Here is a 26,155-nt window from a genome sequence, read left to right on the forward strand (position 1 = left end):
CGCTGTGTGTTTTGAGGCACCAATGAACACAATTTCCCAGGATTGTCTGTATCACTCTCCCAAGTCGTTTTTATTCCGGTTCTGGTTTAAATATTTCACTGAGAAATGAGTCACCTCTTTAAAAAAAACGGGTGAATAGGGTTTTCTTGGTGATTCCGTTTTTAAACATAACATGAAGTGCTTGTATGACTCACGTAAACAGCAGAATTCAACCATTTTTTTAATGAAGAAAAATAAATTATTAAATGCAGGGCGTCAAAGTACATAGGACTGAATATTGAAAGGCTTTGTGCCAATTTATTTTAAATGAAAATATGTAATACATTTGTTCAGTTGTTTTGATTGTATGTTATTATTGTTATTATCATCATTATTATGTGGCTAAAAAAGCAGTCAGAATTCTGACATCAAAACACTGAGATACATTGCAGTGGTTAAGCATGTTTTCTGGGGTAAACCTTGTATTTAGAGTCCAACAGCAATCTAATGTAACCTGGCTTTATCCCTATACTTTTTGAACATGTGTTTCTTCTTTTGAACTTAATGGTATTATTGATTTGTTTCATTTGTCTAATTTGTTCCACAGTTTCTCCCCACATATTGAAACACACTTTCTTTCAAGGTTAAAGCAGCTGCATGAATTTTTTTAAAATATTTTTTTCACATATTTCAGAGGCAGGCGCTGTCAATCATGCATGTGTACACGCTGTTCAATGTGCTAATGGTAGAGAAACAACTTACAGTCACAGGAAAACTTTATCCGCCGTCTGAGGTGGACGTGCTACCTGGCCTGAGCATTCGTGGCAAGCTATGCTGTTACGAAGGAGCTGTAGAGTAACAGAGAAAGGAGGAGTGTTTAGCATGACATTTCTAAAAAAAAAAAAAAAGATTATATACAAGAATATAATTTAATAAAATGGATACTCTGACCCACGTTCTGACACAGTAAATGCTTAGATGCCTCCCACCATACTGCAGCTTTAATGGCCGTACAGTAGTTTGAAGTTGTCTTACTCTCTGAAACCACAACCTTCTCTGTAATTGTAGTTGATTAAATTAGTAAGTTTCCACGCCATGTAGAAAAGAAAACCCACGATATTGTGTCATAATAGATTCGTAACGACCGAAGAAGAGGGGGGGACACGTCAAACGAGACAGGAGCTTTTGTTTTGAAACGTCAGCGCGCCGTGGTGGCTGGTCACGTGGTCTTCCAACATGGCCGTACCCTCTCGCAGTCAGCAGGGCCAGTTTAAACGACTAGCCGCAGATTCAAACTGACGACTTGAGACGCGGCCAGAGGAGCTTTTAGGTAAACCTGTCGCTTCTTCAGCCCCGCAGACATGAGCAACAACGACGTTATCCTGTAAGTAACCTACTCCTGCTGCTAGCCCCTTCAAACGCCCTGCTTCGGGATTAACCGCAGCGGGTTTTGTAGCAGATTTAGCAGACACTTTATGAAACCTTCATGTGTCGTTCTTACGAAAGCATAAACGAGCCTCCTTCTTCATTCATCACGTTTTATCAGAAATGTACTAAAACCAAATCGGCATGACCAGTGCGTATTTCCTCCTACGGGGCTCATTTACAGGAAAATTTGCTCTTTGAAAAACTTTGAAATGCTTTTTTCGTAGTTTATTATTATTATTATTTTATTTTTACTCATTGAAAGTGCACCCGAGAAAATAGTTCATTCTTTCAGTCTTAATTAAAAAAATTAAAAAAAACTATATGTACATAAACACGTTATCCTAATCTCAGTCTTATTTTATTTTTTTTTAGAATAATATGTATTGAATATTACATTTCTCTGACTCTTGCGTGGTTGGGATCCATCCTCATTCAACCGTTTTCTTCTGCTGCTGGCAGATAAGAAAAGAGAAGATTATCTGTCATTCTCACTTAGAGCAGGTCAGTGAGAATGACAGATTCTCAGTGTCATAAAGGTTTTTTTTGTTTGTTTGTGTGTTCTCCAAAGCTTAGGGTGTTCAACAATTTGGGAATGTAAGCTCCAAGCGAAAGGAAAAGACTGACTGAAACTGGTATGGCTGTGCCGTTACCCACATGGAAACAAGTCTGGAACAAACAAAGGCCATTCAGATGTGAAGAAGCCATTCCTTCAAAACAAATATAAAGAGCCTGGTTATATTCAAACTGCATTCAAAACCATGTCTTGGGATCTCCTAATGACCATCCTGACATTTGAAAGAAAAACAGAGAGGCTTCTAAACCTTAGAACTTCATCGCAGTTGCTTAACACGGTGGTGGCAGCGTCATGTTTAGTGGGTTTTGCGACAGTATCGTGAAGAAGAAAGAATACATGGAAATTTTGGAGCAACTCATTAAACCAACTAAATCTAAATCGTTGTGATCAGAGCCATTCAGTTTTAAAATGTAATTCTGTTCTATCTGATGGCAATAAAATGTATGTAAACCTCTGGATTTGAATGCTGTCTCCCGTTATTCTGGGATTTGGCGAATATAAATAATTTAGGTAATACTAACTGATCTAAAACAGGAAAAAAATAAATAAATAAAAGCTTGGTCACAGTCAATGCCTCGTCATAAACAATCCACACACCCACTATGAGTCAGAGGGAATAATAACGGTGACAAAAAATATGCTGTGCTGTGGTGGCAGCGGGTTAACACGCCCCACGTTTGGAGGCCTTAGTCCTCGACGCGGACGTCGCAGGTTCGACTCCCGGTCCTGTCTGCCTACTGTCGCAAAAAATACGAGCCACTAGCGCCGCAAAAACTCGGAGAAGAAAAAAAAAGTTTTCTAGCTTCACATATGTAATGTAATGATGGCAGGATTATACTACCGTACATATCCTGCCGTTATTAAAATGGCAGGATTCCCCAAAACCCTCCGGTATTTTCAAATCCAGCATGCTCCATAAGCTCAAAATGTTAAAGTAGCTAAATTTGCCCTCAGCCTTCCTGTTATCTCCTCTGTTTTGCCATGTCACCGCCTGCGACATATCAAAATATGGTCAACCCTAACAGAAAAGTGTCAGATGCTCAAATGGCTAAAGTAGGACACGTTTCCTCATTCCATAGCATTAACTTTTTCCCTTTAAGAAACTTTTTATTGATTCCTTTGACTTTCTGTTTAAACAAAACACAAAAAAGAAGAACGGCAACTTTGAACCTACGTCACTTATAAACTATAATCCAACTTTTTATTTTGTAAGTCTTCAGCTGACTAAGCTGAAAATCTGCTGATCTACCCGTTGGTTCTTTGTGCGTCTCTAACTGGATATTTCTTCCGTCCAGCCCCAAAGACTTTCCTGAGCTGAAGAACGATACATTCCTGCGAGCGGCACGAGGAGAAGAACCCGAACACGTCCCGGTCTGGTGCATGAGACAGGCTGGGAGGTATTTACCAGGTACGGATGACCTTTACCCTTCTCACAAAGAGGCTGAAAGCTCTTGACTATTTATGAAAACTGTTTGACATCGTACATCCTACAATCTTTTTTTTTTCTTTTTATACTGAATCGTTTTGCCTGTCGGTAATCCCTTTCCTACCGCTGAATGTTTGTCTGCAGAGTTCCGCGAGATCAGAGCTGGGAAGGATTTTTTTGACACATGCAGGTCTCCTGAAAACTGCTGTGAGCTCACCCTGCAGGTAAAACTCCAAACATGATTTAGGGGAGAAAAAAACAAAAGGCCTGATTTGGTGGAGCGCTTTCTTGGATTAATAAAGCTATTAATCCAATTCACTTTGAAATATTCGCTTTTCTCCTTCTAGCCTTTGAGGCGTTTTCCCTTCGACGCTTCCATCATCTTCTCTGACATCCTGGTCATCCCACAGGTGGGTCACCTAGCAACAGCCACGGTCATTAAACGTGTCCATGCGGAAATGGAGGATAGGCTCTGACACCTCTAGTCTGGTTCAAATAAGATATATTTGATGAACTGAAAGAAATTTTTTGTATGTTTACAATATGTTTTGTAGAAGGTAAGGTAATTTTATTTATATAGCACATTTTCAGCAAATAACGCAAGCACTTGTATTTTATTTAGCTTGACACCCCGAAATAAAATTCAATGCAGAATTGACCTAATTTTTTCATTTTTTTGAAATGCCCTATGTGGAGGTGTGAAATCGCACAGACCTAAATCTATCTAGGTCTGCCACGATGACAACTAATGTTTCCGGTTGATAAACTGTTTCAGAAATTATTGCGATAAACGATAATATTGTAGTTTTGAGGCCATTTTCAAGTGGCATAACAATGCAAGGTCATCCTCTCAAAGGCTAATTACAGGTCAGTTTTCTAAAGAACGCTCCACACTGGAACTGGGAGATGTTTTAAGTATCCAAAATAAAACGCAACAAACAAAAATTCTAAGTAAAACCAGAACCATAAACACAATGGATTATGAAGTCTCTAAACAAAATCACCTTCTAAGAAATATTACTCCTCAGAAAGGAAATTATCGAGCTCATCTTAATTTATCATGCAGTTGATTTATTGCTTAATGCAGCATGAGGATTCACGGTGTAATCATATTTTGGTGAGGTACAATGTGCATTTGGTTATTTTTGGATTTAAATATGAATATCCTCCATATGTTAACTTTTCAGTCTAGCAATGGTTTCAATATGAATAACTGGTGTATTAATGAAAAAAATGTAGTCTTGCAGGGTATTACCGTGAGGATATTTACACACCAGACGATGCGCCTAACTTGTATTTTCAGGTTTCTTCATAAACGTGGGGCCGTTTTTGTCTTTGCCCTTCCATTCAGGCTATGGGAATGGAAGTCCAGATGCTGACCGGCAAAGGTCCGACGTTCACCGACCCGCTGAAGGAACCCGAGGACCTGCAGCGCCTACGGGCCAAGGTGGACGTCAACAAAGAGCTGGACTACGTCTTCAAAGCCATCACTCTGACCAGACACAAGATCGAAGGGAAAGTGCCGCTCATCGGCTTCACGGGCGCGCCGGTGAGAGAGAAACCCAGACCCGCCCAGCGGTCGGGTCCACGTCTAGAAAACCGCAGAAGCGTTTTAACCGTTTTGTCGCGCCACAGTGGACCTTGATGTCGTACATGATCGAAGGCGGCGGCTCCACCACCCACTCCAAAGCCAAGCGCTGGCTGTACCGCCACCCAGACTCCAGCCACATGCTGCTGAAGATGCTGGTCGACGTGATCGTGGAGTACCTGGTGGGACAGGTAGCGGCCGGAGCGCAGGTCAGAACCCCTCCGTTCTCAGAACGCATTTAGAAATGTGTTGCCACTTGAAACGCACTTAACAGGGACACAATTCATGCTATGCAGGGCAGTGGAGGATGCCACTTGCGAAGATGAATGTTGATTTGCTGATTTGCTCCCGCCTACCGTCTACAGGGAGACGGGTTTTCCTTAGCATCAGCAGGAAATGCATCTGATTCGGCATTTTCATTTTGATTTCCAAAAAAAACCCCACACACACCACAAAAACCAGCCCTGAAACAAAAGTAGCCATGAGTCGTTTGGTAGTTGGGTCATTCTAGTAATATAATTATACTGTCTAAAGAGGTAGTTGCATCCCTTTACACTTTTACATTTTGGCCTCTTACAGCCACACTTCAACATATTTTATTGGGATTTTCTGTTAGACTGACACAAAGTGAGGATGAATGTAACATTTTATTATTTGTAGTTATCTTTATATTATTACTTATGCGTTGTGTGAAACTCCTGCTTTCTTTTTGCGTTTTCCTTTTCTTCCCCCACAACTAAGCCTGTCACAATAACACATTTTGCAGAAGGATAAATTGTCCCAGAAGTTATTGCAATAAACCATAATATTGCTGTTTTGAGACCCTTTAAGTAATATGGTGGTAATAGTGTAATAATGCAAGAACACATTCACAAAGATCAGTAAACTTTAAAATTCTGATGAAGGTTTAAACACTGGGACAGGAAGGCATTTTAAATATCCAAAATAAATAAAGAGACAAAACAAATCATAAAGTCACTGTAAGCAAAACTGTCCTCCAAAAACGGGCTAGTTGAGACCAATGAACCAGACCAAAGAGATCATGTTAATTTCTCATTCGATTAATTGATTTATTGCAACAGCTCTACCCACAACACACTTCACTGTGCGTAGCTGTGCGTGACAAAATCTAATGTTAATCGAATTTAACACGCATTTCAAAACAGTTCCCCTAAAATACTAAAAATCTTCAGAGTTGTTCTCTGCATTTAGAGTCAATCCTCCTGACACATCTAGAGATCTAGCTAAACTAGATCTAAGCTTCCAGTTTATTAAAGTACAACTTTGCTTTTTTTTTTCTCCCCTCGATGTAATGGCCCACTCAGTGACTCACGTTATATCGCCCTTACTCAACCACTTGCAATAAGTGTCCTCTCTCTGCCTACACGCTCAGGTCTAATGCACATGGGGAAATTCGCTGGAAGAGAAAGCTGTTGCTCAGAAATCATGAGCAGCTTTGACTCGCTACCGAGTGGCAGGATTTGCTAACAGGCTAATTTTACCCGTCCAAGGTTGTCAGTATTTGCAGGGGGGGGAAAAAACAACAAAAAACGAGATGCAGGGGAACTCGTGGAAAAGCATTTGTTTTGTTAGAGGTTAGCTAAGCCTTTTCATTGGGTTGTCGCTCTGCAGGCCTTGCAGGTGTTCGAGTCACACGCCGGCATCCTGGGCCCCGTGGAGTTCAGGGAGTTCTCCCTGCCGTACCTGCGGGACATCGCTCGCCGCGTCAAGGACAGACTTAAGGAGAAGGGACAGGATGTGCCGATGGTGAGAGATGTCTCATCCAAAGATGCTTTTACATCATTCTACGGCATCTGATTTAAGTGCAGATAAGTCACCAGGGGCAGCAGCCCTTCTAAAGTCCTGATCCCATTCATTCATTCTCCAACCTGTGATTTGAACAAATTCAGATGGCTTGTGTTCCCTCACTGGCATGGTGTTGCTAAAATAACACCTAATCCCTAATGGGATCAATAAAAATGATGCCAAGTGCTGTGGCACACGATTACCTGTAGGTGGCAGCATTTGATCACAGCTGGGCTGTGTCTGCTGTTTGGATGTTCCAGATTGTGTTTGCGAAGGATGCTCACTACGCCTTGGAGGAGCTTTCTGAGTCTCACTACGAAGTGGTGAGCTTGGACTGGACCATTGACCCCCGATCAGCAAGGTAACACACACACACACACACATCCAGTATGTATAAACTTCTGCCACTTCTTACTACCCTGTGTGTCTATGTCTATCCTCCTCTCTTGGGGCTTGATACCTGGGAGGCAGCTAAAAGCCTAAGTGTCTAGTTAAAGCAGCGTTGGTGGGTCTGGTTAACCATTTGCTGTGGATCTGCCCCTGATTCTCTCTCTCCCTCCTCCCAGTTTGTCACTGGGTGCAGGATTTAAGTCAACAAACATCTGCGTTTCCTGCTCCACTCATCAAATACTTAACCTGTTGGTTAAAGGATTAACAAGTGTGTGTGTGTGTGTGTGTGTGTGTGTTCAGGGAACGCACTGGAGGGAAGGTCAGCCTGCAGGGAAACATGGACCCCTGCGCTCTGTATGCGCCAAAGGTAACATGTACTTCCTGTTTGCTCAGACTTCCATATTGACAAATGAACAATTCTGGATAATTAAGTCTCTTTTATTCTTTTATTATAAATTGAAAAATAGTGAATATCTTTTCCATTTATAGTTTGGATCATTAATAAAGCCAAATTTAGTTTAATTTCATCCAAGGCTGAAACAATTAATTGTGATGATTTAATTTTTGAAAGAATAGTCAACTAATCGATTAATCATTAGCTGGAGTATACAGTCTTAAAAGAAAAGGACATCAGGAGAAGTTGTGTCAAAAAAACATAAATTTCAAAATGTTGGAAAAAGTTTTTGTTTTGAATGAAAATTTGTGGGGGGGAAAAAAAACCAACCCCAGTCCACAAGCATCCTCATTCCAAACACGTTCACTTAAATTTTCATCACTTGGTTCATGTTCACATTATTTATTGACTGTGTCAAAGAATATCAAATATATTTTGAATTTAACTGAAGATATGACTTAATACAATATACTTTATATTGTATTTTATATACAATAAAATATAATGACTTAAATATTGTATAGACTAGGTCATCAAATCAATCTGTCAACTACGTTGCCTGTAGGGATTTTTAATGACACAGTATGGATAGTTTTGCTATGGGTCGAAACGCTTCATGACGCCTCATTTACCCATCACTAGCGGTGGCAGTATGATGCTTTGGGGATGCTTTTTATCTTTCAGCAGGGAAAATTTCTACAGCAAAACTGTTAAAACAGCATTATTTTAAGACAAATTAGTAGTCTCTAAATATGTTTTCAGTTCGTATTGGTAAGAAAAATGTTGCGATTACGAACTGCTTTGTTTTGGTCTTTCGAACAAAATCCTAACAAAATGCAGTTTGATTTTGTGCGGGGGAGAAATGCATGTGACTAAGTGTAAGCAATTCCTTCTCAGAAGTAATCCCCTAAAGCTTAACTCGTCGCTCTGGTTCAGGAACAGATTTCGGACGTCGTGAGGAAGATGCTGGAGGGTTTCGGAACCAGGGGCTACATCGCCAACCTCGGCCACGGCCTGTACCCCGACATGGACCCGGAGAACGTCGGCGCCTTCGTCGACGCCGTGCACCAGCACTCTAAGCTTCTAATCAAACAAAAATGAAGACAGGAATAGAGGATGTATATTGCTGATGATGTAGAAAAGAATGCATTATTTAATTGAAAATCATGTATGTGTTTTTGAATACAGATTATTAAAATTTGATTGATTGATTACAGATTATCACCTTGTCTGTTTTACATCAGGATAGAAAAAAAAAACAAAAAAACACCGCATTCCCATTTTGTGCAGCTTTTTAGGAAAAACATCTAAGATGAGCTGTTTTTCTCTCCAGCTGTGATGTGTTTATCTGACCAGGAGTGGATTATATGTTTTTGGATTGAAAAGCAATCGCATGATTTTTAGCAAGTAGATGTGCATGTAGAGCTCATCTTAAGTGCTGCAGCATCATATTAGCGATCGCTTTCGATCTGTTTGGCAGGTCTAAAGCAGCTCGGATGATGAGTATTAAGATTTTAGTATTTATCCCAGCGATGTTAGTCTAGCGCTTACAAATACATTCATAAAATAGATATCTAAATACAATTAGAATCTATAACGTAGCTTGTTGTCAGGCAACGTGGTTCCGTTTGGAAAGCTGATAAAGGAAAAAAAACAAACGGGGATTTAAAAACGGGTGATTTGCTTAAAAGGGTTTTTGCTTTAAAGGAACATTTTACATTTTTTGGAGGTGGGGGGGGTAAATGCAGCACAGCAGATGTTGATTGCTACCCAACACCCTGTCTGAGCAAATTCCCCCGTTGAATATTAACAAGAGTACGTTTAAAAAAAAAAAAAGTTTGTGATTAGTTTTATTAGATGTTTGTTGCACTACAAGATGGTGCTTAAGGATATAAGGACGGCTCATCCTTATAATCGACTCATTTCCCTGAAAAATGGCATTTTATTATATTACTCCATGTTAATCTAATGTGAAAATCCCACATATGCCACCAACAAGCAAGTTCATTAGTTTTGAATTGTCTTTAATCCACACAGATACAAAATAAAACGTCGAGGCTCAAATATAGTGTCGTGAAATGGTGTTTAAGCCCTTATTGATTTGGTTTTTTTTATGCATTTTTTACAACTGCTTCAGAACATTAAACCAATTTACGTACTAGTGAAATTCAACACAGGCAAACACAAAATGCAGTGTTTATATCAATATGTCTATTATTATGGGAGGGGAAATCTACATTTTGTTAAAACATGTCTTTCATCTCTAATCACTTTTTCATAACCATGTTGGTTTTATTTTTTTTTCCTCCCTGAATAACCCCCTTTATGTAAATACCCCAGTTTTTTTTTTATTTACTTGTGTTGTCTTTGAGTAATATTTAAGGTGGCTAGACGTTCTGAAACGCTTAAATATTTTTTTAAAAAGTATAGAAATCAGGAAGCAGGGCAGACACTTTTTCACACCACCGTTCGTATGCAGTCCTTTACAAAGTGTTGGGGGAGGAAAAAACTCAGCACAGAAATGGTAGAGCTCATTTCCACTGCTTGGTTTCTCAACATGCGCCCAACTTTTATTTGATCATTTCATTTCGTAACACCCGACCATCTGAACCAAACCATTCACATCCGATGAAAGGAAGTTAGTGAAGGTGTTAAAAACATCCCAGGGACCACCAAGGCTTTAAGCCCATCGCAGCCTGGATGATGGTGGTGTGAGTTTTAAAACATGCAGGATACCGGCCCCTAAGAGCCACAATCGGCTTTCTAACATTAGGGTTTAGAATGGCTGAAAAGACGCAGTTTGTGTTTGGAAACCAACCAACCAACTAACTTAAAGGAGTTCCATGCTTTCCGATGAATAGAGCGATCAAACATGAAGCTAAGAGACATTTCACCAAACAACAATTTGAACCTTAATTTATCATTTCGATTTTGTATGTGTGAGAAAAGAGAAAATTACCCACTGCCTTGGAGGTAAAGGAAGCATATTCCATAGTTGGGATGAAAAAGGAAAGAATAATAAAAAGAAGAAAGAAAGCTTGATTGATTATGTGCGATTCAATACTGAGGCCTGGTTAAGAAATTGGGGCAGAGGCGCGACAGTCGCTGCGATCGAAACTGGGACAGGGAGTGAGACGGTGTCCTGCCGGAAGGTGTGGGAGTCTGTTTTTAAACGGCGAGTCCTCTGAGAAACGCTTTAAAATGAAGGGGCCGAAGAAATAAACAGCTCAAGTAGTGCGTCACAGTTTCACGGTTTTTTTTAAAGAACGCTTTGGGGAAAAAAAAAAAAAGTCGACTTATTAATGATGTGTGACATTCAGTTTCTGTGGAGTATAAATGCGAGACAGAGCTTCATTTTCTATTGGCCTCTTGCCACAAGGCTAGACAAGGACCCAAAACAAACCGGCGGAGAACTGTAGCAAAAAGGGCCTATTTTGCCGTCGCCAAGTTTCCATGGCAACCCTTGAGCCAATCTCTACCAGCCAGTTGTTTTGGGAGGCTTGTCAGGAAAAGCCGTTTCTGTTCTACCATCACAAACATAACCAGGCCATAAAATTTGCGTCCCTTACAACTATTTTGTGCAGCTTACAGCAAAGAATGGTACAGATTTAGCTTGCTGGCTAAAGGTGGGTCAAACTATTTTACGGCACTAGGACGTACAAACGACATGCAGGCAAATTCAAATGTTCTTAAAATAGAAAATATGCTGGACTAAGTATTCATCTCTTAATAACCATGTTTCAATTTAATTTCACAGTAGCTAGGGCCACAAGCATGCAGTGATTTTTACTCCAGAGTGGATTGAGACAGAACCAGTCATTAAACTGGACTACATGGCAAGAAGAAAGGGAGACACTGGTCTTCTTATCCTGAAAATGATTACAGATTGGAAAAAAATGTAGCATAGTTTGATTCTTTATGAGGAAAACTACGTAGAATGATTCGCAAATACTGTTTCTGCAACGATCTGACAGGTTTGTTTGGCAACTAAAATGTTGCCTGGTATAACTAGGCAACATGTTACTGATGAAACTGGTGGAGAAATTAAACTTCCAGTCAAAAAGGAAACAAACACGATAGAAAACAATCAAAAGTAATCACTAAGAATCAACGGTGTTTACTACTGAGGATGGGACTGCAGAGATACCCTTCCCTCCCCCTCGTCCGGTGACGTGATGTTCCCCAGATTTGTCCAACAAAAAAAAAAAAAGAAAGAAAAACAAAAAACTAAATCAGCAGCAGCACATAAACAAACAGATTTAAAGGAATCTGCTTATCTGCCGTTCTTAGCTGCGTCCCGGAGCCAAACTGAATTTTGGATTAACTGATCTCTTCTCTGAGCCTCTGTAATGATTACAGTAATGAAGCGCTCCGCTTCTGTCTAATAACATGCAGCTTTGTGTTTACTCCAAATTTTTCAGTCGTCCGATCCGGCAGGGATAAGAAAAAAATATAAACAGGTATTGGGCCTGAAACATAGTCAGTTCGCTTTCAGCATATTATCTGAGTTTTTAACCAAATCTGAACCATTTAAAGTTATTTTATGTATATATAACCTTTTTTTTCTCTCCCCACGTTAATTTGCAAGCAGTTGTAATTACCAGACAGAGCCTATGAACATCAGTGTTCATGGAGTAATTTTAATTCTAAGTTTGGCCTGCATTCCAGTCAAATTCCTGGAATTTGTCCGGAAAGTTGCTCATACTTGTTTTTTCTTACGTTTTATGATAAAACAGATGAATCCATCTCTGTTCTTTTAAAAGAACACTATTAGTATAACTCCTAACCTCATAGTGTTTGCGTGTGTGTTTTCGCTCTGTCATTGAAAATCTCTTTGTAATTAAATACTTTTTATTAACTATAAATATTTATATTTCCAAGATGTTGGCACACCGGTTAAGACTCATACTAAGCCATGAGGACAGTTCGGTTTTACTGCAGCAGTGTAATCTCAAAATTAATCTGAAATTAACACTAAAATGCAACCTTGATTGTGACCGCATTTATTCACTGGGTAAAAAAAAAAAAAAAAGTAAAATAAAATCCACAGTGGGGTAAATTGATGGCATCTATGATGGCAATCCTTTGTACAATCAACAGAGCAACATTGAGTTCTCTCCTATACTAATATTTCAGAAGGTTCACACATCCAGAGCATCTCTCCAGATTCTCCGAAGTCCTGGGTCCTCTGATTTTAGGTCTGGTGACTGACTGGTTGGTTTTGGGTCTTTATCCCGCTCAGATACAATAAATGACTCATTTCCAGTTTTCTGGCTGCATCCAAAAGATTTTTAAATTGTTTTTATTTAAATCATGTATTATGTAAAGTAACGTTGTTGTCCAACAAGGTTCCCATGGCCTTGAAAGGGAAACAGGCCCACTGCATGACTGATCCTCTACCATACGTCCATAGGACATGCTGGGCTAAAACACTCAAACTGAGTCTTCTCTGGCTAAAGCGCGTGGCTCTAATTCAAGTTCCAGTCGATCGGTGGTGGCCTTAACTTGTCCAATCAAAGGCAACTCAGTTCAACTCAGTACAGTTTAACTATTAACCAAAACTCAAAGAGTCTGTGTGATGGCCAGTGCCTCGGGCGCAGAGTCCACTGATCCTTTTCGAACCTGAAGCATCAACACTTCTGGTAAAACTTCAAAAAAGATGAATTCAGTGTGTGTTACAGATACCAATGCAGCACCCCTGATGTGCGCTCACACCAGTAATCGTTAGATGTAGAGAATACGGTTGGGTACTCACGGGGGAAGAGACTTTCTGGTCTATTTATAGCTCTACTGACGGTTGACTGTTGGGTAAATTATGATGTATTCAAATGGAGCTCACGTCTAGTGCACCATTGTGGTTTTCAACCCAATGGTTAAGTTAAGGTGGTCCTTATTTCTAAGTAACCACAGTCGTCAAGCAGCTAAACTTCGCGGCCCCAACGCTGTACCTGCAGACTGCTGTAGGGGAACCGTTGCTGCTTTATCACACAGTGCACAGCTGACAACAGCTGCGTTTCCATTGACCATGTAGTTGCGCAAATTTGGAATTCCGAAAATAAATGTGCTTAATAGAAACATGGCAAATATGGAAAAAAAAAAAAAAACTCGTGTTTTTTTTTTTTTTTGCTAGGATGAGGTTGTTATTCGGCTGTATTGAAATGAATGCATTTGACAAAACTGCAATGGAAACACTTTTTTTTTTTTCGCATCACACAAATCGTACGATCAACAACCAGATGTTGCTACTGGCGGAAAAGACGAAGGCGATGACAGGAAACGGTTGGAGGATGATGGCGCGGCGTGGTTTTGTAATTCATCACATGATTGTAAATGCGGTTCTATTTGATGGAAACATTGCAATTACAAACGTGCACTTTACCTGCACGTTAGCGGAATATTGCTAACGTTTTGCGCACATTCGTAATGGGACACAGCTACAGTGAGCACCTTTTTTAAAAATCCGACACGTTTACAGACGCAGAGTGTGGATCAAAATACACTTTACGTGGAGCGGTGAACATGCAGCAGCACTTTTTGATCCTTTGTTTGTGTCGTTGCCGAGCACACTTTAGTGTAAAATGGAAATGTAGAAATCCAGCCCTCCACATATTAAAAAGACTGCACCGCAGTGAGTGTTATTAATATTTACAAAACTACACAAAGCTCAAAGCAGCCGAAGAGGAGAATAAAAAACCCCCAAAAAAACAGAGCGGTTTTTTATTCATCCTTGTCCTTTGTGTGTTGTAGTACAATAAACAAGTACACACTCGCTCAAACACGCCTACACAAACTGAACACACACAAAGCTTTTGTTGTGGGCACATAAATAGCGAAGACAAATGAACAAAAATCACCGCTGATTGGCGACAGGTAAGACTGAAGAGGCTACGGCTGTGTGTCAGTGGGCCATCTGGGAATAAAGTGACAGTCTGCACGTGTGTGTGTGTGGGCGTGTGTGTGCGCATGTGAGACAGGAAGAGAGACAGTGAGAAGGTTGTAACAATGAATCTGTGCTCTTTAGAAATGGAGATCAATTTCCACATGGTTGCTTTTAAAGGCTTTGGCAGGAGAATAATATATAAGTGTGTGTGTTTTCGGTGTGCGTTTCTGCTCGTGTTTGTGGCTCTGAATGTCTACATGCGCACAAATCATCTCATTGTGTGCATTAGCATCATTGTGTGTGGGCTTTTATGTGCTTAGTTTGTGCACAGGGAATGAACAGGTGGATGTGTGCCTCCGTATGCGTGCGTGTGTGTGTGGGTGCGTGTGTGTGTGGGTGGGTGTCTTTGAAGGAGGTCCAGGCTCCATCTCTCAGCAAATCAGCAGGCCTGAAAATCCAATCTGCCTGGAGAGGCAGCAAGCTGTACATCATCTGTCATGGACGGACACTATCAGCGCTTTATCAGTGACCACCCCCTCCAAACACACACACGCACAGCATATCTTCCAATGACCACATGCATGAACGAACGTACACAGCCCACAGTGACAGAGACTGATAGGCATTATTAACTGTGGTGGTTGTGTGGAGGAGAGCAGTGGGGAGGGCAGAAGCAGTCAGTGAAACGCTGGCTTCAGTCTAAGCTGGACCCTGAGATGCTCCGCACCGATTCAGATCCTGACAGCTGTGACCGGTCTTCTTTGCCGACGATGCCTTCCTATTCCCGGCAAGTCTGCCAAGTTGGCCACAAACGACAGCGTGTCACCTGCAAGCCTGCAAATGGTTAGCAGCTTGAATAATAGCACCTATCTGGGATTGCGCTCGAGCGTTGGTGAGGCTGTGATGTCAGCGTCCCACTGCTGCCGTCAGTACCGGCACACCAGTTGCGCCGAATTTACTGCTGTTCTCTTCCTCTTCACTCTCTCCACTACTTGGATAGTGTGCCCATGCAAGGCAGAAGATCAGTCATGTGGAAAAACACAGATCAGACGTAACAGTGTGGCCACTGGCGGGTGAAGCACTAGTGTCAGGGCAGATGTCGGTGGAATGTACTGGGAAGCAGGTGAGCGTTCCGTCCTCAGAGTTGATGTAGAAGCAATAAAAAGGGAAGAAGATACCGACCTAACCGGAGCCAGACCGGGCTCCGAAGATGCCTTGACTCCTGTATCAAGAGTCAAGGTTCATTGAGGTTTTTTGTGGATTGAACGGAATGGTCATGCGGTCTGATGGAGAGGAGAGGAGCTGCTGTCGCTGAAATTTCTGAGGAAGACCATGTTGTTCCCAATAGAAAGATGTCAGAACACACGGTGTATCAAAGTTTGGGGCATATGGGGGAAGCAGAGCTGGAGAACAGTCGGGATACCGATGCCTCAATCAGTGAAGTTACACACAGTGGTAGTGTCCAGGAATTTTACTCAGGTAAGAATAGCTATGCTTCATAATAAAGTTACTCAAGTAAAAATACAGAGTAGTAAAAATACTACCAAAAGTACATCCTTTTCAAAATGTTATTCAAGTAAATGTAACTGAGTATAACTCAACTCTGACAAGGATTCCTTAACTTATTCACAGATTGTTAAGCATATTGCTGGCAATGTTGAGATCCGCTGTCTAATACGTGGTCACTTTAAGATCCAGAAATGGCACAAAAAATTCTAATAAACAAAAGATGACCAGCCTACCACCGTTCCTGGTCCTCCTAAAGAAAAGGAAAACGACTAAATAATTTAGGAGTATCAGTAAAGGACAGCTGACTGCCACACCATGAGTGTTTTGATCACAGCTATCAGTTCTCAATCCTCAATCAGTTCAAAAAGAAAGATTGTGGGCGTGCCGTGGTGGCGTAGTGGTTAGCGCGACCCATATTTGGAGGCCTTGAGTCCTCGACGCGGCCGTCGCGGGTTCGACTCCCGGACTCAACGATATTTGCCGCATGTCTTCCCCCCCTCTCCTTCCCAGTTTCCTGTCAGCCTACTGTCGTATAAGGGACACCAGAGCCCACAAAAAAGACCCCCTGGAGGGGTAAAAAAAAGAAAGATTGTGTATAATTTACTAGTGTGTGCAAACTATCAGCATGAAAGTCAAGCTAATAGTCGAGTAAATAATCATAATTTGAAATATATTGAAGAACGGGTTGTGGTTTGTTAATATTGGTGGCATTTTTTGGTGTCATTTTAAACATGTCTGGTGGAAGGGATTGCCACAGTGTTGAGTCCGATTCCAAAAGTACACAACAGCATGAGGGATGTTTCAGCAAAGGACAAAAAGAGGTTGCTGAAAACTCCCAGTCTCTCGCTTTACGTAGTTTGCAGGTGTGTGTGTTTGTGAGAGAGAAAGAGAGAGAGTCCTCAGTGGTTCTGTCTGCACAAGCTGAAGAAGGAGAGAGGTGGAGGAAGATTGGGGGAGAAAAAGATTGAGCACATAGCAATCAGTCCTCCATCTATCTGTCTGGATAATTAATATAAATCTGCTCATTTATCATCAGCCAATCAATCTAGATTTACAATCCAACACACAAGCACTCTTTGCACTTTTTGATAGCCTGATTGTCTGGTTAGATGGCTCTGCAGAAATCTGTAATGAATGAGAATGAAGCGGTGAAGGAGGGCATAGAGGAAAAATATTCTGATTAGAGACAAATGAGCGAGAGATTGATGGAGCTATATAAGGCGGCACAAGCTTCATTTATCACTAATTCTGGGCTGGTTGGATGGGCAAAAAAGCAAAGAGGAGACCACCTCGGCCTAGAAACGAAATACATTTCTATCAGAATGACTAATACTGGACTGATAGACAAAAACAGCCTGGACTTATCGGCTTTTAAGATAGGTGTGTAACACGCGATAAACTAAGTACAGACACGGCAAAAAAAAGGAACGAAAAAGGGATGTGGGACATTCTAGTTGTCACCATTAGTTAGTAGCGCCACCCTGTGTAGACTAAATAGAGCAAAAAGTCCAATTCTGAATGGCTCAAAAACCAAAATGAAGGGTTTGGAGCGGCCTAGTCCAAAGGTCTGAAATCTGTGGCTCCTTTAAAATCAAGTAAGAATGCCTTTTAATTATGAAAGGTAACAAGATAGGGCGCTTTTAGCGTATTTAATATAGCAAAAAACGGAGTGGCACCAATGGCACAAGGCTTTCATCTGCGCAGAGTTCAGCTAGCCTCATGCTACAGTGCAGTTTATTTCCTGTTATAAAAACTGTAAATAGAAATACAATTTAGCTTAATTTAATCAGCATTCAAAATAAAACAGTTCACTTAGATTTGTAAAATGTTTTGGTTTTTTTTGGCGCTATGAAAATGTTTATTTTATTAGGGGCTGCATTATGTAAAATCAAATATTTCTTTTTTTAGCTTTATATCATGTTTTTATGTTATTCCATCATCAAAAACATACCCGGGGTGTTGCCTTGATTCTTTCACGCGCGTTTGAGAAATCCTTGAATCTCCCGTGGCAACCGTTCAGATGCGGAAAAAGCCCGGGTGGACCTGGTACCGTGGTTCCCGAGCTTCCACGTCTCACAGCAGCCGCTCGCCCCTCTCAGCTCCTTCACACTTAATCAGCAGCAATTAGAAATAGCTGATGGAACTGCGCCACAGCTAACCTCATTATGCTAGCTACTTCTCAGCGCGACGCTGGTAAAGACGTTAAACGGCTAACAGAGCAGCCATGTTGTGACGACTTCCGGGGGGCGGAGTTTCAGAAAGAGACGGAGACCCAATTTCAATTCGCTGATTTCTTTTCAGACATATTTGAAGAGTACGGGATTTCTAGAACCACTGGAGGTAACAGTTACTTGATAGTGCGGCTGGAAAATACATAATGCTGCCCGTTTAATTGAAGATTTTTTTTCCTAATACCTTCTTGTCTTATTGATAAGGCAGCTTATATGCTGTTTAATAATACATTTGCACATTCCTAGGGTCAGTTTAGTGATCCGAACATGAACTACATCCGGGTGCAACTTTGCTGCATCTTAAATAATGTGACGATAGAACAGTAATAATTGCACAGAATGTTGTAACACTCTGTTTCATAATACAAATAAAACTTATCTGCAGCCAGACTGAAAAATGTTATTATTATACCAAATGCATCAAACCCACTTTAACATGTAATCTGCTAAACATAGCAGCTAGCTTGGCAGCTAAACCAAATTTTATTTTTCAAATAATTGTGAATAAATTCAGGCTAAAGGCCTACTCTACAAATAGGGTTTAATTTTGCGCTCAATTTCTTAACAAAATTCCAACCATCGCCATGTGTTTCACACTTTATTCATAGAAAAGCACTGAGATCTCAACACAAATCAATATAAAATGGTAGTAGCGTTACATAAATAGTAATAAAATCTTGCTTTATAGACAGTAGCTCAAGAAGTCGCACAAAAAAAAGAAAAGGTACAAAAAAAGTGATCATAAGCTATGATACTTCTGTGGCAACAAATACTGGAAATACCTTTTCAAAAAATCAGTAGCACAAAGAGGCAACAAACACTTTCAATTATCCCTTAAGTTAAGAATGGATCTGAAACGAAAACAAAACGGGGAGGTGAACTACATCTCTACTAGCAAACAGTAATCTCCTACAAACAAAAGAAAAGACGAGGTGGGGGGTAAAACTTAAAACAGAACCCTCAGGAATTAGTTTCGGGTTACGCAGTTGGTGAAGTGGTGTCGCCTGTGGACCTTTTTCGAAAATCTGTTAATGTTGCGATGTCGAAGCCTCGCATCTTTTTAGTTTTGCATAAGCTGGCCGTGCGTGCGTGTGTGCGGAGGGAAAACGCCGCGACGTGCAGCTTCACATCCTAGATCGACAGAAGAGACATCCAACCTCATGGGGACAAAAACAAGTAAACGGCAGTAATGTAAAAAAAAAAAAATAAGTCAACTCTGAGAAGAAAATGTTTTTCTTTTTTTTTTTTTAAATGGTATCATGAATGAAACAGGCCATCAGGTACTGTTGCCAACACAAATGTTTGTGTTATTCCGTCTCACTGCAGAGTAACCACGCAAGAAGACACCGAAGGCTCCGGTATTGATAATAAAGGACAGAAATAAAGTAAAAAAACAAAGACGCACAAAAAAAAAGAAAGAAAGAACTTTGTACATTGATCGGTCAGAAAGGCATTTTCTACCATTGGTTCATTTTTTTTCCTCCTTCGCCTCAACCTCAAGAAGTTGCAGCAGATGTAACATCGACCCAACGCAAGCACTCTTCCTCTTTTCTCCATTCTGTCCTCCTCCTCCTCCTCCTCCTTCTTCTTCTTCTTTCTGATAGTGGTTCGGCCCACTAGGTCTCGCCCTCCACATTTCCTCAATTTCATTCCAGGGCGAGATCCTCAAAGTGGTTCTGCATAGTCAGGTTTAGTACAAATCAGTTTACAAATGTATGCCTCCCTCAATCTTCCCAACTCTTTAAAAAAAACAACAAAAAAAACAACTTTCTTCTTGGAAAACAGTTTTTTCTTTTGTCATTGCAAACTAAACAAAAATGATTTTTGTTTTGTTTTTTTTTTTGTTAGCAAAAAAAGAAACACAGGAGCACCTGAGAAATGCCTTGAAATCTTTGCTCTTACAAAAGAAACGGCGTCAAATTTCCCCCACGCAGAACAGTTCAAGTACACCCCGCCGAAAATAAACAAAAAAAAAACCCACATAACATATTCATTATAAATAATTAGAACTTTACAATTTTCTCAATTGACACTTTATTATTTACAATATCTTAAATGCTTAATGCTACTACTTTTTGTTTTTGTTTCTTTAAGTGATGTCCCTGAGAACTGAGTTCGGCCTTTTTTTTTTCTCCTCTCCCTCCTCAGTTTTTCCCCGCCCATTCCTCTTATCTGCATTTCTCCTGATCCGAAAAAGGCGCAGTTATCACGACCGACTTACCCGGGTACAGTTCGTAAAAAAAAAAAAAAAGTTTGCTCTCGTGGAATGTCGAAGCAGATAGGAAAAAAAAAAAAAAAAAATGTCCCTCTGTTCCAGAACCCTTCAACTCATGTAGCCTCTTTTATTTAAATACCAGTGTGGTTCTTATTCTGTGTGTCTGCCATTTCAAACTCAGTGATTAGAAAAAATTTTTAAAAATAATTTTACAAATGTCACAAAACAATCAATAAATAAATGCAGGCAGGAACGTACTGAAGAGGTAACTGTGTGAAGTGCTTGTACATTTAGTCTGATCAGTTAAAGACTTAAGCTCTTGTTTAGAGATGACATTTTGCCACCGGGTGAGACAGCGGACCACGGAGAAGGTAACCTCCCGTGCCGAGCCACGCGGCCTCGAATACTTGCAATGAACGCATCAAGTTGCGACAAAATACAGTAATTTTCGTGCGGTTCACTGTGCATCTCTGAAACCTTTGAGGGGAAAAGGCCACTCGTCTTCACAGTAAAGAATGATACACACCAGTAGTATTCACAGGAAGGTTCACAGATTTTTCCATCACAAGAACAAAAAAAAAAAAAAAAATTTTATGGTTATTTAGCCTTAATAATTTTACACAGCCATCTTTCCATGTTTGATTTTAATCAAACATGGATGTGAAATGTGTCAAAACATAAGGTTTGGGAATTTTTTTGAGCATATATATGCTATATTGGCCATCTACCAAAAGGTAGATTTAATTTAATATGCCTTTTTTTTGGGGGTCAATTTTCAAATATGAAGTTCTGACACATAAAGTTTGTTAGCTAATGTACACGTAAGCAAAAGTATGCTAATTTTTTTTCTTTAAAAAAATGATCTTGGGGGAATCTTAGCATTTACTTTCAGATGTTCACTTGATACTTTTTTTAAAAAAAATCTTTTGAAAAACCAAAAGTAAAAAAAACAACCTCAATTTAGTCAAGTAGCAAATGATTCATTTTGGCGGGAAAACTTTTGGCGGGACAACGGGTAGCAGACACTTTTTAAGTGCGCAATAAATTTAAGGGGTTATATATTTATATTACTGTAATTACACAATAACTGATTAAAACAATTTTGTTAATTTTGTTAACTAGCAAACAATTATTTCAAGTGGTTAATGTACGAGGGCTAACTAGAGGTAAAGGATTAAGCTAAATGCTACTATTAGCATTAAAAATATGCTAACAGTAGTGAGGTATCATACTATAAGCCTAATACTTTACTGTCCACTAAATTTTAAAACCCAGGTGATGTAAATTTCCTCACAAGTCTGTGTGACTGATGCCTGAGTGTGGCGACAGCGACAATACAACTATTCGTCAAAAGGTGGCGCTAAACACTGTAAAGAAAACAGCCAGTCAAGAACAGAAAAATGAGTTTACTCCTTAAACAATAGAGTGTTCGGAAGATTTTGTTGTTTTCAGCCACATTAATGCCCCCGTGAAACTAAAGTGAAAACTGGATAACAACTTAAGCAGTTCTTCTTGGCAGCAAATTTTCTAAATATGTCCAGCGGCTACGCTTAAATAAAACAAATGCGTACAATTCTCAGTTTTAGCCAATGTTCTTGTGATGGAAAAGGGATTCAGGTGACAAACTGATTTACGACCAAGTTCCAGGTCCAAAACTGTTGTCAAAGTTTCGCAATGAAACATAAAGATCGCCAGCTCAATGTCACAGAGTGATGAAACTAAAAGATATACCTGAATTAAACTGTTGACTGAATGTTGATGTTAGCGCTGACGCTTTACGCTTTTCAAAGCTTTGGCCACAAGCAGCAGAGTTAGCAGTGAAGTGGCATCTCAGGACACGAGGAACGCGTCCACCTCATCAAACATGGCATCTTATGTCGCTAAGAGGATGACACGAAGCATACAGTGTATACAAGAATATACTGATGTACACGTGAAGGCTAAACTAGGAATGAAAGCAGCCAGAACGTCACCCTCAAAACATGCACTCTCTAAAGCGTCACCCTCACCATGCAGCAGGGGAAGGTATTTAAATGTCCAACTAGTCTCACTAGACCCCAACTAGTGAGAACAGGTAGCTGTGTTATCCATCCTCTCTGCTCTAAGAAGCCCTGAATGAAATGAGAGGCAATTCCTAACAGAGGAGTTAAAGCCGACAGTCGAGGTATGACCTTAACACTGTGCGTTTTCAACCGTTGTGTGTTCCTTATGAAGTTCCCTTCACTTTGAGAAGCCAAATCTTCTTTACCTCTACAAAGACTACACACACCCAATCCAAAATGGCCGCAAGCCAGCAGGAAGCAAACATTTCTTTTTCTTTTATAATAACATTCTTTTAATGTTCTGATCATTTCAAAAATATTAATTGGTTGAGTTTGATTCCTTGTTACTTCTGCGACACTTTAGGTCCTGTCTTTTGAAGCAACGGTTAACGTAGAGCGAGTACAGCGAACACTTTTTGGTTCACATTCAAGAAACGAAACACAACCAAAACTTAAGACTTGGTCAAGAAATGGCTCAACATTCAGAAGTAAAAATTCAAAAACAAAATAATAATAATAATAAGAAAAACTTAAATAAACCAATAAGTTTAACTACTTCCCAAAAAGGAGGTCTCTGAGACGGGGTTAAGGTCAGCCGAAGCGCTCCCTGACCAACATCATCAGTTTCTTTTTGCCCTTGTAGATCTGTTTCAGGTTGTCTATGAACTGGGCGAACTGAATATGGCCGTCCTGTGCCAAAAGGAAAGTTTCCCGTGCTTTGCTGAGGAACTCTATGAACTCCCCGTAGTGCCGCGGACTGATGTGCGTCAGTCGAGAGTGCGTGGTGTTGATGTACGCCGAGATGGTGGCGTCCAGAAGCTGTCGTAGCGGCGCCTTGTCCGTTGACATGAGCTTCCCAGAGTTCCTTCGCCCGGGGATGCCGGCCAGTCCCGGCGCCGTCATGGTGCACCGCCGCAAGATGTCGGACAGCACTGTGGCACAGTGCACGCTCTTCACCACCAGCGGGATGATGGCTGCGAGTTCGTTTTTCCCCAAGGAGTGGCTGAGTGCGCAGGCCCAGAGCACGTCGTTAATGGCCGGGTGCGTGTCCTGGTTGTAGGCTAGGTTGAGGTGAGTCATGGCGAGAGACGCCAGCTTGAACGACCGGAGCGGATATCCTCGGTGCTCCATGTAGCGCGCGATGGTGAACAGCTGTGAGTACGTCATGCCCGTGGAGGCGGCGTCGATCACAATCTGGTAGGCCGTCTCAAAGGCGATGTGGTCCTTCTCGCAGAGCGTCAGAGCCGACAGGGCGCAGTTCTGAGGGTCTTTCATGGCGCACTGCAGCGCCAACGTCCTCGCACAGCTGGCCAGCTCCTCCCGCTGCGGGTAGTCCAGGCTGAGGCGCAAGATGGTGTTGTGGGACATGACTGTGGCCGCCACGATGCTGGTGGCCTCTGTCGGCGTGAACAGAGTGTACCAGCTCTGCAAGATGCTCACTAATGCCCGCAGACCTGTCAGGAGAGACAGATGGGATTGGACACTCAGTGCTTTGCCAGTTCTTAAAAAAATGGCAAGAGAAGGAAAACAGACACGATGACTTAATCATCATTTAGTGTGAACTTTTATGCAGAATCCTTGCCATTAATAATTTTACTACCAGAATTATTCGCAAACATCCAAATAAGAGCCTTTTGCTAAATGGTATTTATTTGCTGAAATTTGTACATTTCACACTTAAGACACACAAAAAGCAATCCAGATTTCTTCAGGGTCTCCCCCAGCATATTTTCAGCCTGGCGGGCCACCAGGTTTTACTTGCGCCCCCACCAGGCCGAGCATTGTCTTATTTTAGGTTTTTTATGTTTGCCTTATTTGTATCGTTAACTCAAAAACACACTGGATGACTGCCCTAACTAACCCAGGCTTAGCAGGTTTTCTTGGGAAAAGTTTGTATCTTGATCAACTTTCATCCATTTTTGTAACATGCACAGTAAAGTAGTATAAATTTAACCCTTGTTTCTAGAATGGACAGACATTAAATATCTTGTAAAACTCCTTGAGCATACGAATTCAAGTTTGACACACGTAGATCTAGTTACCGGGCAGGTTACTGGTTTCTCAGAGAGTCACCAGTGCTAAAGCTGCCAGCTTTGTTTCACCCAATAAGTCAGATTGTGTCAACTTATAACCATACTCTGCACTTTTTCAGTCATGTTTCTTTATCCTCGCTTCCCTCTAATCCTTTCTTAGCACTTCTGGCAGTTTCTTTAAAATCTCTGCATAAATTTTGTCAACCAGCAGAGTTACAGCTCTCTATCTCTCCTGCACTATCATCAAAATATTAAATACCTTATGGAAAACTGATGTTTATCCCTCCATGTGGTGAACCCAGCATATGTTTGATTATCTCTCTCTCTTTTTTTAAAAATTAAAGTCAAAGTCAGCCTTAAAGCTGAAAATCGAGACAGACCGTAGGGACTGTAATTAGAGATGGAATCCTGTTTTGCTTGCTGCGTCTCAATGGGGTGTCAAAAAAAAGAAAAAGGTGAAACATACCGACTTCAGTGGCGCATGTTACCAGCCAGCGGACCATCTCTCTCCTTCTCCAATTCAAAGTGGACAGCGTCATTCTCATCACCTGCAAAAACACACAAAAAGAGTAAGAACAAAGTGGTGGCAGCTGGAAAATATGAAATAACCATTTTTAAAATACACATCTTAAACCTTTGCTCTCAACTTTAAGTAGTAAAAACCTGTATATTTAAGGTGCAAATTACAACATAATGAACAAGACGCAATGTAGTAAGTAGATAAATGAGTGTTAAATGTTTTAGTGAAAGAAACGCAAAGTGCTTTTGTGTTGATACTTTCAGCCGAACGTGTCACGGTGATGTTGCAGCTTGTAAATGTCTGGCGCAGGTTACAGTTATTTTCCGAAGCCATTAATATATCTTTTTTTATCCACTTTCTTTCTGGATTTTTTCTGCCACTGACTTAAAAGACAGTTGTTGAAAACACTAACTTTGCAACAAGAATTTTAGTTAAAAAAAATAATAAATTATTACTTAAAAGTCCACGGTGTTGAAGTGCCTTCAGATTTTCATGTTTTACTGTTTTCAATGGATGAAGATATTTCCGCTTTTGAGTCAATCTGCGATTTTTAATATGTATGATTTACCGGGGAGGGGAGTGATGGAGATATCAGCAGATCTGTGCAAAAAAAAAAAAAACCCTAAAATGACCAGAACCAGATAATAACCCTGCAATAATCCAAATTGGCATGTATGGGATACAAATAACAAAAAGACAAAAAATAAAGATTTTGTAAAAAAAATAAAATAAAATAAGCAATCATCAAATGTTGTATTTCTTTGTTTGTGGAAAAAACAGCTGCTTTTAAATCCTTATCAGGCATCTAAAAATAAATTAAAGATAAAAAAAATGTTGATTCATAACATAAAATACACAAAAATAATGCTTCAATAATCAGTACATCAGGTCACTTTTAAACATATTTACAGGTTATTATTAAACATGCACTATAATTTTGTTCATAGCAGCTTATGTGACACTGAGGAAAAATAGCTCAACACCTCTTAGCTCAATATTTAACTTTACTTTTTGCTGCATCTTACTTCATTGGGGTTATTTTTAATTTCTCCATTGATTAATGTTTCAGCTGTAGAGGACATTTTTAATGCGGCAGGATGCTAATCTGTTGCGTTTCTCTGCGGAAAGATTCCTCCACAG

General features: G+C 40.4%; 2 protein-coding genes across 4 annotated transcripts in view; one reads left to right on the forward strand and one right to left on the reverse strand.

Annotated features, from left to right (window-relative positions):
• The first annotated feature begins 1,191 nt into the window (after positions 1-1,191).
• urod (uroporphyrinogen decarboxylase) lies at positions 1,192-8,806 on the forward strand. 2 transcript variants are annotated; one of them, XM_032566544.1, is made up of 11 exons: positions 1,230-1,363; positions 1,976-2,039; positions 3,277-3,389; positions 3,552-3,631; positions 3,755-3,817; positions 4,759-4,956; positions 5,043-5,204; positions 6,628-6,762; positions 7,062-7,162; positions 7,492-7,558; positions 8,522-8,806. In XM_032566544.1, exons 3-11 carry the CDS (start codon positions 3,362-3,364, stop codon positions 8,684-8,686), a joined length of 999 nt encoding a protein of 332 aa, XP_032422435.1. In that variant the 5' UTR covers positions 1,230-1,363; positions 1,976-2,039; positions 3,277-3,361; the 3' UTR covers positions 8,687-8,806. The 2 variants fall into 2 exon arrangements, with proteins under 2 accessions (XP_032422434.1, XP_032422435.1); XM_032566543.1 differs by lacking the exon at positions 1,976-2,039 and having other exon boundaries at positions 1,192-1,363.
• Positions 8,807-18,790: 9,984 nt separating this feature from the next.
• Positions 18,791-26,155, reverse strand: part of zswim5 (zinc finger, SWIM-type containing 5) — a 66,150-nt gene continuing 58,785 nt past the window's right edge. For both annotated transcript variants that reach the window (XM_032565719.1, XM_032565718.1), the window contains exons 15-16: positions 24,962-25,043; positions 18,791-23,916 (exon numbers count right to left, since the gene is read on the reverse strand). In XM_032565719.1, coding sequence (XP_032421610.1) covers positions 23,054-23,916; positions 24,962-25,043 — 945 coding nt within the window. In that variant the 3' untranslated portion in view covers positions 18,791-23,053. The remainder of the gene's footprint in view (positions 23,917-24,961; positions 25,044-26,155) is intronic.

Source organism: Xiphophorus hellerii, chromosome 6 (assembly GCF_003331165.1).
Source record: "Xiphophorus hellerii strain 12219 chromosome 6, Xiphophorus_hellerii-4.1, whole genome shotgun sequence".
Taxonomy (NCBI): Eukaryota; Metazoa; Chordata; class Actinopteri; order Cyprinodontiformes; family Poeciliidae; genus Xiphophorus; species Xiphophorus hellerii.